A 13,840-nucleotide genomic window follows, 5' to 3' on the forward strand; every position below is an offset into this window, starting at 1 on the left:
CCCGCCGTGCGGGGTGCCATGAATTATTGAGGGCGTTTTATTTATTAATTTCCCTCCTGGAGAGGGCTCGGGGAAGGCTGGGTGCACACACGCAGCATCTTTATATTTTAATCTCACTGATCACGCTTTGTGGGTGAGGCAATGATTCGAAATCCAGGCTGGGGTGTGGGGAAGGGGGTGGCGGGAGTGTCCCCATGTGGTCTCCACTCAAGCAAGGGTAAGTGGAAGGCAGTGAGGCTTGGGGAGCTTGCGGGGGGAAAGCAGGCTGGACCTGCAGTAGAGAAGTTGGTACAAGGCAAAAGAGAAGAAATCCACGTTCACTCCCCGTCTATTAAGTGTCTACTGTATACCACGCAGTGGGCAGCATTCCAGGGTTAACTCAGTGGCCTCAACACAGCAGACAAGACTCTTCTGCCCATTTCACAGATGAGGAAGTAGGGCGAGAAGGTGATGACCAGCCCCCCATGCCAACTCTGTGCCCTGCACCTGCCTCCTGCTAAGTGTTCTCCCTGATCTGTTTCACTGATTCGCTCCGCACCGCCCCTGGTGACTGTCCCATTTTGCGGCTGAGAAAACTGAGGCTCAGAGAGGGGAGGACAGTTGCCCAAGGTCACACAGGGAAGGAGCTTCAGGGGTGGGATTGGAGCCCAGCATTCCAGTGCTGCGTACTGGTGTTTGGAGAAAGATGTCTACATGTGAGGCCGCCCCGGGTCTTGGCAGGCAGTGGATACTGGGGAAGAAACACTAGGGGTGGGGGTGCTGTGTGTGGGGAGCGGGGCCGACAGGGCCCAGAGGGAGGGCTGGCCCCTCCTGCTGGGGGTGAGGAAGCTCCTTTGGGGAGTGAGGGAGAGAGACATTAAAAAAGATGGGGTTCAGGGAGAGACTGGGGGCAGAGCCATGGCTGATGGGGATACCTGGACCAGGGTAGGGGCGTCCACTGGGGGCTGGTGAGCTGTAATCTCTCCAGCCACATCCCGAAAGTGGAAAGCTCGGGAAGGTTAGGAGACCCGGCCAGGGCCTCCCACTAGGCTACCACCCAGACCTACATCTACAGGGCAGAAAGTTCTAGAAGGCAGGGCAGCCACCCCTGGCCTCCTGGGGACAGATGGGCAAGCGGGGACTGTCCAGCCTGAAGGTGTGGCCCAGTCTGGCAGCTAGGAACAGAGCCCGCTGTGGCCAGTTTTCCCTGAGAATCCAGGGGAAATCTGGAAATTTTACGTGAAATGTCCTGACTTTAAAACAGCAACCATCATAACAGAGTCCCCTTTTTCACAGACAGAAGGCACCTGGGGGCCGGGTCTGGCCCTCCCGCCTCCAGTTTGAGATCTTCCCTTACTGCTTGTTGTACAGAGGAGGGTTTGGAGCCTGGGTATGGGAGTGGGGGTGGGGTGGCACACAGGGGGCCCCAGGCCACTCAGCCAGCGGAGGCAGACCCCAGACTCGCCCCCAGCCATCTCCTCAAGCTGCCTTGGCCCTGCGTGGACCAGGCCTCCATCTGGGGACCCACCAAACTCGCCGGCACACACCGGGTGGGCCTAAGCCCCCAACCCCAGCAGCGGGGCCGGGGAGGGGAGGGGCCCCTGGGGGACGCCTTCCTGGGTGCTTACAGGGCGAGGTCGGCGACGAGCTTCCTCCCTCGGAGGTGGGTTTGGTGGCAGGGGGGAGCGCCAGCCGCGGCAGCCCGGGGGGCGGGGGTGCCAGCATCTGAGCAGAAAGGCAGTGACTGGACATTTTGAGCTGGCCACTTCCATTTAACTGGGGGGAACAGAGAGACAGGTGGTTAAGGCGGCGGGTGCCCCCTCCGCCTCGGGCTGCTGTCCACCCTGGGGCTGTGGATGGGCCTGGCTGGGACGAGTTTGGTGGGTGCCCGGGGCTCGCCTGGCCCCGCAGGCCTCCAGCATCCTGGGATGGCTGTATCATCGCCGCCTCCTCAAGCCACTTCATGCCCACTTTCTCCTAAACAGGATCAGCACCACCAGACTGCATGGGCGGCCTGGACACATCTCCCCGCGTTTGCCACGAGTACCCCTTCATCCATCACCTCTCCCACAGTCCCCAGGTCCAAAAGCCTCCGAACATCAAAGCTTTGGTGGACGTTTGGCCAAAGCCGGCCTGAGCTCAGCAGTAATCATGTCTGATTTCGGGGTCGTCCACTCAGACATTTGAAACAGACTTAAGTTCCCACTGGTCTGACTCCAGGAGCTGCGGACCCAGGTGTTTGCAAACAGAAGCTGCCCAGTTGGAGGAAGGGCCGCCTGACACTCATAAACGATGCCCAGGGGTCCCTGGGGTGGTCGCACCGCCCCACACTCACCGGTCCAGGCTGCTGACTGGCCGGGTCACAGGCCAGCGAGACGAGATCTTTGAGCGGGTCCTGGGGGTTGAGGTGAGGCGGGTAGCGGATGGCCGTGTGCGGGAAGTAGGTAGAGGCCGTCTGGGGCAGGATGGAGGTGGTGGGGAAGTGCAGGGCTGAGGACGGGTGAGGGCTTCGGGCGATCCCTGTAGAGATTGGGGCGTGGGCAGTGGTCATCAGGGGCCCCCACTGGGCTGCCCTGTCTCAGAGTCACCGTGTTTATGCAAGTGGGTTACGCCTACATCTCCACCATGAGCCCATGGGGGCCTGGAACCACCCCTTTTACAATTTTTATTCATTTTTTAAAATTTACTATTGTTATTTTGCCATGCCGCGTAGCTAATGGGATCTTAGTTCCCTGACCAGGGATTGAGCCCAGGCCTCGGCAGTGAAAATGTGGAGTCCGAACCACTGGACCACCAGGAAATTCCACCGGCCCTTTTGTTAAACAGAGGACGACTGTGACTCTCAGAGGGACCGTCCCCTGTTCTAGCCACACAGCAGGCAGGTGGCAGACCTGGGGGTCTGAGCCCACACTGACTGGCCCCACAGCCCGCACCTTGACCCAGGGCTCAGCTAGCTCTTTCCATAAATGGAAGGTGGGCCCATTTTTTTAAAAAATTGAGATATCATTTGCACACTATAAAATACACCCTCTTAAAGTGTACATTCACTTTCTTTTTTAGCGCATTCACGGAGCTGTGCAACCATCACTATAATCTCTCTTAGAATATTCTCATATCCACCAAAAGAAGCCCTGTTCCCATTAGCAACACTCCTATTCCCTCCCCAGCCCCTGACCACCAGGAACCCACTCTCTGTGTCTGTGGATCTGCCTGCTCTGCACATTTCCCGTCAGTGGAGTCACACCCTGTGTGTCCCTCTGTGCCTGCCTCTCTCACTGAGCATCGTGTCCTCAGGGGCCATCCACGTGGTAGCAAGTGTCAGGGCTTCACCCCTTTTTATTGCTCAGTAACAGTCCCGTGTGGCATTTGTTTTTTTTTTTTCTTGTTCTAAATAATTCAGTGACACTTTTAATTCCAGAACATCTTCTTTCCCCACAAAAGAAGCCCTGTATCTATTAGTGGTCACTCCCCTTTATTCTCTCTCTCTGGCCAGACAGTAAATATTTTTGGCTTTCCAGGCCATAGGGCTTCTGATAGGGCTACTCAACTCTGCCCTTGTCACCTGAAAGCTGCCACAGATGATGTGTACACGGATGGGTGTGGCCCTGTGCCAATAAAACTTTATTTACAAGAACAGGTGGCAGTTGGGGGCCCTGCTTTGCTGGGTCCCAGTCTAAATTGCTGTACTATCTTGACTTTTGCCTCTGTCCTGTATACATACCTGCCTTTGTATGGAACTAAATCATTATTATCACAACCAAGGGACAACAGATGACATTCAGGTTCCTGTTTAACTCATTCTGATTTAACTCATTTGGTTCTACGCACGGCCTTGGGTGGGGGACATTTAGGAGCCCTGATGGACAGGTGACTGGCTTAGCTCAAGCCCCGTGGTGGCTAGAGTCCTGTCTCTGCTGCTGTGAGTGTGATGCTGCCCATGTGGGTGGCCAGGAGTGCCCATATTCCTGTGCGGCCTGTGTGCGGCCTTCTTTTTTTTAAACTTAAAAAAAATTTTTTTTTAATCTTTTTGCCACACCAAGCATGTGGGATTTTAGTTCCCCAACCAGGGATCAACACATGCCCCCTGCAGTGGAAGCAGAGAGTCGTAACCGCTGGACCGCCAGGGAAGTCTGTGTGTGACACATCGTGTGGCCTGTGTGTGACACACCATGTGTGCTGTGTGTCTGCCTCTTTTTGTGGCGGTCCAACCCCGGGATCTGTCCATGGGTCACTTGGACAGATGTGACCCATGACAGGTCATATGTCATACTGTATGGGGAGCAGATTGGGAGGTGAGCCCCTGGCTGCACCTCTTGGTACAAAAGGGGAAACTGAGGCCTCCAAAGAGTCAGGCCTGGGTGCTCTCTGCCACAGCACCTGCAGGCTTTCTTGCCTGGATGGGAGGCTACAGCAATAGGACTTGTGGTCAGACAACTGGTGGGACTTCCCTGGCTTCGAGGGCCCTATTGAGATGGCCCAGCCACCCCTCCACTCCCGGGGCCTGCAGTGCTCACCACTGTGCACGGCGATGACAGGCCGGTGGTGCTGGGTGAAGCTGGAGAGGCGAGGTGAGTCCTGGGGAGATGGGCTGTTGAAAGGAGACTTGTCCATCTCTGTTTTCTTCACTGGGGATGAGATGCCTGCGAGGAGAGCCAGACAGTCAAGGGCCTGCAGGCAGGGTCTCTCCACTCCTAGGACCCTTGGGCCTCCCCGTGGAGCCTCTGCCCATCATTCCACCAGCCACTTGTGGGCGAGAGGCTGGGAACCCATTGCAGAGAGGGCAAACTGAGGTTCAGAGCGGGGCAGGGAGCCACCCAGGGTCATGTGGCCCACGGGGATGAGGGGCCTAATGCCCCATGGGCCCCTGGGTGACAGAGCCTGGCTCACATCTTCTCTTCTTCTAGACGTGGGTGAGCTCAGGGCTGCCCTCACCCCCTGGGGGACGCCAGAGCCCTAGAGAAGGCAGCAGGGTGGGCAGAGGGGAAGGTCTGGTCCAAAATCCGAGTGGCTCTGTGCTTGTGCCCCTGGCATCCTTCCTGGGGGTGCAGAACCTTCCCTGTGGGGTCATCGTGACTATTAAATGAGATATGACAGGTAAAGTCGTCAGACCAGGATCCAGCACAAACCCATGCGCTGGAATCACCTGCTTCCATTCCTCTGCAGAGAGTGGTCTCACTACCTACCCTGAATGCCCTGGGGGAACCCAGAAGGTCTCCAGCTCAGCCTCAGTGAATGAAACAATGGTATAAAGTAAGTGGGCCCTGTTTCTGCGGTCTCCTGCCCATCGTTCTGTGAGCTGACATCTCCATGTGTCCCTAGCGCTGTCCCATCTGGGACACCTGGGGCACCCTATTCCCTGAGGCATTTCATCATAGGGCGCTTCTGGTTGCTGCACTAGCACCGCTGGGGGTGGGGGTAGGGGTAGGGGTGTGAGCCCGATCCAAGTGTCAGGCCCATTAAGGGCATTCAGGCCACCAACTGCTTTTGCCATTACAAAGACCACTGCTCTTGATGGCTCTGGGTGTGCACCTGCTGTTGTGTGTGTGTCAGGGTTGGGGGGGGGGTTGGTGGCATGTCCTGGGATGGGGCTGGCGGTCCAGAGGGACCAGGCAGCCAAGCAGGGGCTTGGGAGCAGGTCTGGGCTTTCCCAGGGATAGGAAGAGTTGGCAGGACCCAGGGCAGGGTGTGTGTGTGTCCCTGCAGCCATGGAGGGGGTATGTGTGCACACACGCATGTTTGCATGCACAGTGGGCACCTGGCTGGGGCATGGCTGTGGCAAGAATGAGGTTAGGGCTGTGAGACGCTCACTTAGGATCTCCTAGAACAGCCTGTCCCTGCATGGAAATAGCCCAGCCCAGACCCACCCCCAGCCGCACCTCTGCAAGGCCTTTCTAGAGCTTCCAGGGCTTGAGGGAGCCAGGGCGTGGGGTGGGGGCAAGGAGGCACCCGCATTGCAAGAAAGAGTCACCCTCATGTTCCGCACACCCCATCTGATGCTCCTGCATCTGAACATCTCTAGCTCGTCCAACAAACACACCGGGAACAGCCCCACATGTGCAACCGTGGCAGTCAACACGGTGCCTGGCCTGGGTGAGGACCCTAGGCGCCCCATCAAGGTAAGCATCTCTCCACTTAGCAGGTGTGCCCTTGACCCCTCCATCCTGATGCAACCAGCCAGCTTTCTGTTCAATACACATACGTATATGTCCTCTTTGAGCATCCCTATGCCGCCGGTGGAAGATACACACCTAACTGGAGACAGGTGCCAGTAGGTGCCCCGCTCCCCTCAGCATCTTTCCACATGCTTGTCACACATGCCTGTCTGTCCCCCATTTAAGCACACACTCTTCATCTAACAGGTAGGCCTGTACCTCCCCCATCTGAGACCCACAAACTAGCCCATACCCCTGCAGCCCACCGTGGTGGAGCCTTCTAGTCTCCAGGGCCCACAATACAGCATGGGCAGAGGGTGTGCAGAGTGGATAGGTGGGCAGGTGGAGCACAGTTCTGGTAGGAACCACCACCACTCAGTGGGCACTTACTATGTGGGATGCTCTCCCCAGCACTGCTGATCTCAGCCAGTCACCCTCTGTAGAACCATCCTGGGCTCTGTGGGGTGTGGAGCAGCCTCCTTGGTCCCACCCACTCAAAGCCAGGAGCACTTCCAGTCATGATGACCAGACATGTCCCAGAGATCACCCAGTGTCCCTTGGGGGCACAGATGACCTGGGTGAGGACCCTCTGTGAGACCCTGGGGAGCCACAAAGTGGTGGAGCTGGGACTCAAACCCAATCCATAACCACAGGCAATGCTCTGCCACCCCCCACTGCCCCCCTCCGCTGCAAAGTTAAAAAAGGGATGAGGTAAGCCAACCCCCCATTCCCACAATGGAATAACTGCCTGTGAAGGGCCTATATCCCCTGGCGAAGGGCCACAGAAGCAGCGAGAGCAGAGCACTCTGGGATCCCCTCTTTGCCAGGCTTGGCTGAGTAAGCAGGGAAGGCCTTGGGGAGGAGGTGGCCACGTGAATAGGCACTCTTGGCATTCCTGGCCTGGGCATGGAGTGTGCAAAGGCCTGGAAGCTGGTATAGAGGGCCTGAGAGATGTGGCTGCAGGGGTCTTGCCTGGGTGGAGAGGGGGGTCTTGCCTAGGCAGGGGGTCTTGCCTGGACTGGGCGGGGTGGTCTTGTCCTGGAGGGGCTGGATCCCCCTGCCACCCGCTGCAATAGGCCTTTGCTCTTTTAAGGCCCTGGAGTGTGGAGGCTGGGGTTGGGGAGTTAGATGAGCGCTGCCTGCTGCCCATGGAGGCCACAGCGGAGGAAGGGAGAGACTGCTCTAATCAGCTTAACCCCCTTAATGAACAGCTAATTGGGGGCTGTCTAGACAGGAAGCTGGAGGAAGTCAGGAGGAGGAGAAAGAGGAGGAGGCATTGTAAGAAGGGAAGGAGAGGAAGGGGGAGGAGGAGGAGGGAGGAAAAGACAGAATCCATCTCGCCAATAGACTGTGAGCACCAGGAAAGCAGGGACAGGCACACACTAGAGATTTGTGTGTTTGTGTTTGTGTGTGATGCCCACTGAGATGCCCACAGAAGGAAGCAAGTTTGTCATTATCTGAGGCAACCAATGGGAGCTCCAGGGGGACTGACCCCCTCTGGCATCCCCTTCTGGCTCTGTGATTCCCTATCACACACCAGAAGCTGCTACAGGCTTCCTTCTTGTCCTCCCCTGTCACGGCCATGTCATTCTCAGGGCAGGAAGGTCAGATCCAGCCCTAGGGACTCTCTCCAGTACTCCCTTCCTTTTAAAATGCTGTTTTTCTTTTTTGAGCATCCTGTATTGAAAGCTGGGCTCTTTATTTCCAGCCTTTCTCTTTTTTTAATCAATAGACTGAAGGCTATAATTTTTCCTCTCAGGACTGCTATGGCTACCCCAGCACAGGCTGTCTTTCAGCTCTAAATAGTATACACTTTATATGTAGACAATCTCTTCAATTACAGAGTTAATGAGAAGTGCTTTTGAGTTTCCAATCAGGAAATGACAGGGCAGAAGTTCACTGTCTCCCAATATCTACTTTATCCTTCTTTCTCAGTAACAGAACCATTAATTTGAGATGGCACACGACTGCCCCAAGTAAAACTACATTTCCCGGCATCCATCACACAGCCAACTATGGCCTTAGGACTAACTCAGGGGCTCAAAGACAAGCAGAAGAGCTAAGTGAGTCTTCTGAGAATTATGTTTAAAGGGGGAGGACATGCCCATACTTGACCTTTCTTTCCTGATGGCTGGATATGATACATGATGGTTGGAGCTCCAGCAGTTACTCTGGACCACAATGTAGGAATAAAAACCATATTCAGTGCTGCATAATGCAGGAGACTAAAAGCCTCACATCACACTTGCCCAGGGCTGCTGATGGCTGGACATCTATTTGAGAAGAATGTACTTCCTTTTGAGTTTTCTATTATCTGCAATCAGACCTAAAGCTTATTGAATGCAGGTCTTTATAGAGACAAACTTGAGAGAGAGAGGGAACTCAAAGCGACAGAACCATAGAGACACTCTGATTCATAAATTAGAGCCTAATAGAGAGAGGTCCCCCCAGCATTTGGTACTGCTCTGGGAGCACACAGTGAGGAAGAGGGAGGACCCCTGGGACCTCAGATGTCACAACCAGCTGTGTTACAGACTGATTCAAAGAGATGGAATTTTATAAGGACGTGAACACCGAGAAACCCTCCTGTTTCCTGGTCACTTATCACATGCCAGATGGTTGCTTTATTCACATTCCACCATGTCCTCTTTCCAACTCTCCAAAAGAATGATCGTTCTCATCTTCCCACTTTGGAGATGAGGCAACTGAGGCTCAGAGAAGTTAAGTCACCTGTCCAAGGGTACACAGCCTACACAGTGAGCAAAAGGCAGGGCTGGGATTTGTACCCTTGTTTCTCTGATGCCTGAACCTGCCTTTTTTCTTCCTTCCTTCCTTCTTTTCTTTTTATTGAAGAATAGTTTATTTATGATGATTCAGGTATACAATAAAATGATTCAATTTCATATATATATATATATATCAGATTCTTTTCCATTTTAGTGAATCTGCCCTTTTAATTGTAATCTTAGGTTACTTATCAAGGATACTATAGGTATGGCACTTTGTATAGACAGATCTCTATAAGACATCAGGCTCTATGTAAGTAGGGAAGAGGGAAACAGGAAGAGGAGGAGGGAAGAAAATAAATTGTAAAGGTATACTGGGTACTTATGTGTCAGGCATGTTTTAGGAACATTAGATGTCATAAATTTACTTAATCCCCACAACAACCCTATGGAGTGGGTAATGTAGGCATTAACACCCCCATTTTACAGATGAAGAAACTGAGGCACAGACAGGTGGGGGCACCAGGAAGCTGCTAAGGGTTGGGGGACTCGAGTCCACCATTCATAATCACTAGGCTATATGATGGGGTGAACCCTTGATAAGGGAAAAGACATCGAGTAAAGCCAAGCTTCTAAAACTGGGGGACAAGAGAATCTGAGGAATGCCAGGGACGTCCTCTCCACAGGCCACTCTGCAAACCACTTCCTTTATGGCTAGCGCTAGCTCACTAGAGAGCGGAATCTTAAGGTGAAAGAAACTGCCTCTCTTTTTTTCCCCCTGGCTGCGCCCCGCGGTTTGTGGGATCCAACCAGGGCCCTCTGCAGTGAAAGCGCCAAGTTCTAACCACTGAATCGCTAGGGAATTCCCATAAAGGGATTCTTTAGACGACAACGACGGTGGAGATGGAAACGCCAAAGAAGGGAAGCCTTTGGAGAATGCCCTTGGGGAGACGGTTAGTAAACAAAGAATCCGGAAGAGCCAGCGCTCGACAGAAAAGAGCCTCTATGAAACAGCTGACCCTACAAAACAGGGGCCTCATGAGAGACACATTCTAGAGAGGACCCTAGGAAGACAAAGGAGCAACAAGAAAACCTGCCAGGAAAAGGATGCCATAAGAGAAGAGGGGCTCCTATGGAACTGGAATCACCCATACCAAGCTCCCGTGGAGATGCGAATCTTGGTTGAGGGGAAGGAACTCCAGAAAGGACCCCCGTGAGTAGGCAACCTATATATCAGGACCCTCTAGCGGCGACCCTATATTGGAGGGTCTATGGGGAACCCCAAGAAGAAGCACCCTGCTGATCGAATCTATACTGAGTCAATTCTGTAAAGCAAGAAACTCACAGAGATAGCCTGTTTACAGGCAGAGGGCAAGAAAGCCGGCCAGAGTGGAACCAAAGAGCTCCGGGAATGCAAACCCGGAGTTTACGTCCAGCCGAACGCAACCCGCGCGACTACAATCCCCAGGAGGCCCCATGGCTCCAGGCCGACTCCCGACTCTCTGGCGCCCGCGCAGTGCCTGTCGGAATACGTAGTCCCAGCCGCGGTAACCCCGACCGGAAAGCCGGCCAGCTCCCGCCACCAGGCCCACCTCCTTCCATGTCCTCCGTCCAGTTGCGGCTGCTACTCGTGGGAGAACTGGGCGAGGTGTAGTAATCGCCGCCGGGGCTCGTGTCCACGTCTTCCTCCATCGAGCCGGATTTGTGCCGCTTGCTCCTAAAGGGCGAAGGAGGAAGCCAGCAGGGCGGTTACCACGGAGACGCAGGGGGCCCAGCAGACGTCGTTACTTCCGGCCCTTGGGGTGGGGCGGGGCGAAGAGGGTGCTATCGCGAGACTGCATGCGAGCCGCGGACTTGCCCCTGGCCCTCAGACAACACCTGTTACAATCTGCCCGTTACTTGGATGGGACACCTGGGACCAGAGACAGGGAGGGACTCGGCTGAGGTCCAAGCTAGAAAATTAGCAGAGTGGAGACTAAAGCCCAGAAGACCTGGCTCATCTCTTGAGCTGCTGTAATCCCCAGAACAACCTGGTAGGATCATGATCCCGTTTTACACATGAGGAAACCGAGGCAAACATAATGTGTAACTGGCTCACAATCACATAGCACATCTCAGCAAGAATCACTGGCTGTGTTCTCATCTCAAGGGCTGGGCCTGTAGGGCTCTAGGCTGCAGGAGTCTAGTGTGGGGTGTCAGGACTGGGGAAAAGAGTCACTTGGGTCCTGGATTTTTAAGGATAAATAAGAGTTTTCCAGGTGGAATGTGGAAACAGGGAAACGAATGAACCAGCTGGGGCTGGATGGAGGTGGGTGGGTGGGGTTATGGAATGCCCAGAGGTGGGGCCCGGGGGACATACCCGCTGGAGGATGTGCTGGGTAGCGTTCTTCTCATGCCGGTGCTGGCTGGATTTAGGTCATATGCCAGGTGTCCCTGCAGCTCCCCCAGGGAGAAGTTGGGTCCTGTTCCAGTCACCACAGGTGCTGCAGAAGGCGACAGAGAGGAGGGTGAGGGAGGGAACAAGGTCCAGGGCTGTGATTTGCCCTGGAGGGGTGGGGAGAGCCCTTTGGGGGCTGGCACTAGTTTGGCTGAAACTGCCCTAAATTCTATGTATCAGAAGAACAAGGCCATTGAGAGAGGCCAAGGTCACACTGTGAGGCAGAGACATAGCCTGAGCCAGAGGCCAAGCTTCCCAGCATTCTGAGGCCAGGCTCTGCTGATCTGGATGGGGAGGGAGATGGTTAGGGTTAAGGTAGGGTGCTGTGCTGTGCTTAGTCACTCAGTTGTGTCTGACTCTTTGCAACCCCATGGACTATAGCCCATGAGGCTCCTCTGTCCGTGGGATTCTCCAGGCCAGAATACTGGAGTGAGTTGCTGTTTCCTTTTCCAGGGGATGTTCCCAACCCAGGGATTGAACCCAGGTCTCCCACATTGCAGGTGGATTCTTTACCACCTGAGCCACCAGGGCTCCCTGAGGTGTGGATTTGAAATGGAGGTATCTGGGGGGTGGGTCCCGAAGCAGGTCCATAGGTAAGGCAAAAGGACAAGAGGCAAAGCGGATTGGGAAACCCTCTGGGGTCTCCTCCTTATGGAGTGAGGGAGGCCCCCAGAGGGGGGATGTTGGGGCGGAAGTTCGTTTGGCCCCTCCACCCAGCATCTAGAGTCCTTCCTGGGGAAGCGCATGTCAGCCTGACCTTGGACTCTGGAAAGGGCCTGGATACTGCCCTTCCTAGGAACCTTAGTTTAGTGATAGGGGTGGCTGGAGAGGACGAGGGGGAGTGGGGCAGGGATATGGGTTCCTTCTTCCTCCCTCCCTGAGTCCCTTTCCCCCTGGGAGCCCCCATCCCAAAGCTACGTCTTCTTCCTGACAGCTGCTCCCCTTCCCTGGCAAGTCCCAGAAGAGGGTGGGCGGGGACACTTACTCCGGGACACTTGGATGAGCTCAGTGACACTGAACACACCGGAGGTGACGAAGCTCTCCTGGAAGTCGGTGGCGTCTGGAAAAGAGACAGAGGACGGGGCTCAGCAGGCATCTGGTTGAACCGTGTCTGTTACCTGACCTTGACACCTCTGGGCTGCCCAGACTCTGGGGTGCCTGACCAGGCACCCCCGTCTCCCCCATTCTCCTTGACCGCAGGGAGAGGATGGCTGTTTCAACCCCTCCAGGCTGAGGAGGAGTCCTCTGCCCTAACGCAGCTGGAGCAGATCTTCTTTCCTGAGTCTCTGCTCCATCCTTCTCAGCGCAGCTGCAGCCAGCCTCCTGTCCTCCAGCCTCCCAGCCTTCCTCCAGGGTCTTTGTGGCATGGTAGGCTGCACACATGAGTGGAGGCCAGACCTGGGTTCACATCCCAGCTAGGGTTCCCACTTTGGTGTGTGATTCTGGACAAGTCACTTTACCTCTTTGGTCTCAAAAGTGGGGACCATACACCCCATCAGCTTGGGTGATTGTGAGATATGAATGCTACAACCCAAGAGGGACCAGCTCGGTCCTTTTGCCTCACTTATCGCCCCATGCAACACTGCAGTCTTTTAGCTTTCTGCTGCCAGGCTGAGAGCTCTGTGGCATTCCCAGTTCCTGGACCAGAACCTAGAAGACAGCAGGGGCTCAGAACCATGGGCTGAATGGAGGGTCCACAGGCAGCAGTTAAAATCTCCAGTGTGCCTAGACCCACTCCTGCCTAATTTAAAGGCAGTTTCACTGTTGCAGGGGCTGTCTGGACACTTGGACAGCCTCCTCTCCAGGATGGGGTGGTTTAGACCCATTTCATGGATTTGGAAACTGAGGCTGGCCCCAAGAGGGCAGGAGCCCTGACCCACATGGAGAGCTGGGAGGGAACAGGCCTGTCCTGCCCAGAGGCCCTCACAGGCAGGACCCACTCTCTCAGCAAGTGCTTCCCAGGCACTTCCTGTGTCTGCCTCCGAGCTGGACACTGGGGAAACCATGGGGAACAAGACTAACAGGGGCCACTGCTCTCCAGGACTCACAGTCTGGAGTGGGCAAAGGAAGCCACATAAGAGCAGGAAGTCAAAAACCCTTCTACATGAATGTTCATAGCAGCATGATTTACAGTAGCTGAAATCAGAGAACACCCAAATGTCCATCAGTGATAATGGATAGACAGAATGTGGTCCCTCCACACATGGGAGCATCACTCAGCCATGAAAAGGAGAGAAGCCCTGACACTTGCCACCACATGGACGGACCCTGAGAGGACCCTGAGAACACGATGCTCAGTAAGAGAAGCAGACACAGAAGGACACACAAGGTGTGATTCCACTGATGGGAGAAGATCCAGAACAGGCCGATCCACAGACACTGAGAGTGGATGAGTGGTCACCTAAGGAAGGGGAGTAGCTAATGGAGGTGGGGTTGCTTTGGGAGTAATGAAAATGTTCTGGAACTAGACAGGTAATGTGTGCATAGTTTGGTGAATGTACTTAATACCACCGAACAGTGCATTTTAATATGGTTAAAATGATACA

The 13,840-nt window shown here is 54.7% G+C and overlaps 1 protein-coding gene across 4 annotated transcripts in view; it reads right to left on the minus strand.

The window, feature by feature from the left end:
- The window catches only part of NFIC (nuclear factor I C), a 74,328-nt gene that overhangs the window by 11,007 nt on the left and 49,481 nt on the right, over positions 1 to 13,840 (minus strand). For 2 of the 4 annotated variants that reach the window (XM_061422739.1, XM_061422736.1), the window contains exons 4-9: positions 12,280 to 12,354; positions 11,217 to 11,340; positions 10,450 to 10,574; positions 4,494 to 4,619; positions 2,315 to 2,499; positions 1,608 to 1,755 (exon numbers count right to left, since the gene is read on the minus strand). In XM_061422739.1, the coding sequence (XP_061278723.1) occupies positions 1,608 to 1,755; positions 2,315 to 2,499; positions 4,494 to 4,619; positions 10,450 to 10,574; positions 11,217 to 11,340; positions 12,280 to 12,354 (783 nt within the window). The remainder of the gene's footprint in view (positions 1 to 1,607; positions 1,756 to 2,314; positions 2,500 to 4,493; positions 4,620 to 10,449; positions 10,575 to 11,216; positions 11,341 to 12,279; positions 12,355 to 13,840) is intronic. The other 2 variants (XM_061422738.1, XM_061422737.1) reach the window with 1 other exon arrangement.

Source organism: Bos javanicus, chromosome 7 (genome assembly GCF_032452875.1).
Source record: "Bos javanicus breed banteng chromosome 7, ARS-OSU_banteng_1.0, whole genome shotgun sequence".
In the NCBI taxonomy this organism is placed as follows: Eukaryota; Metazoa; Chordata; class Mammalia; order Artiodactyla; family Bovidae; genus Bos; species Bos javanicus.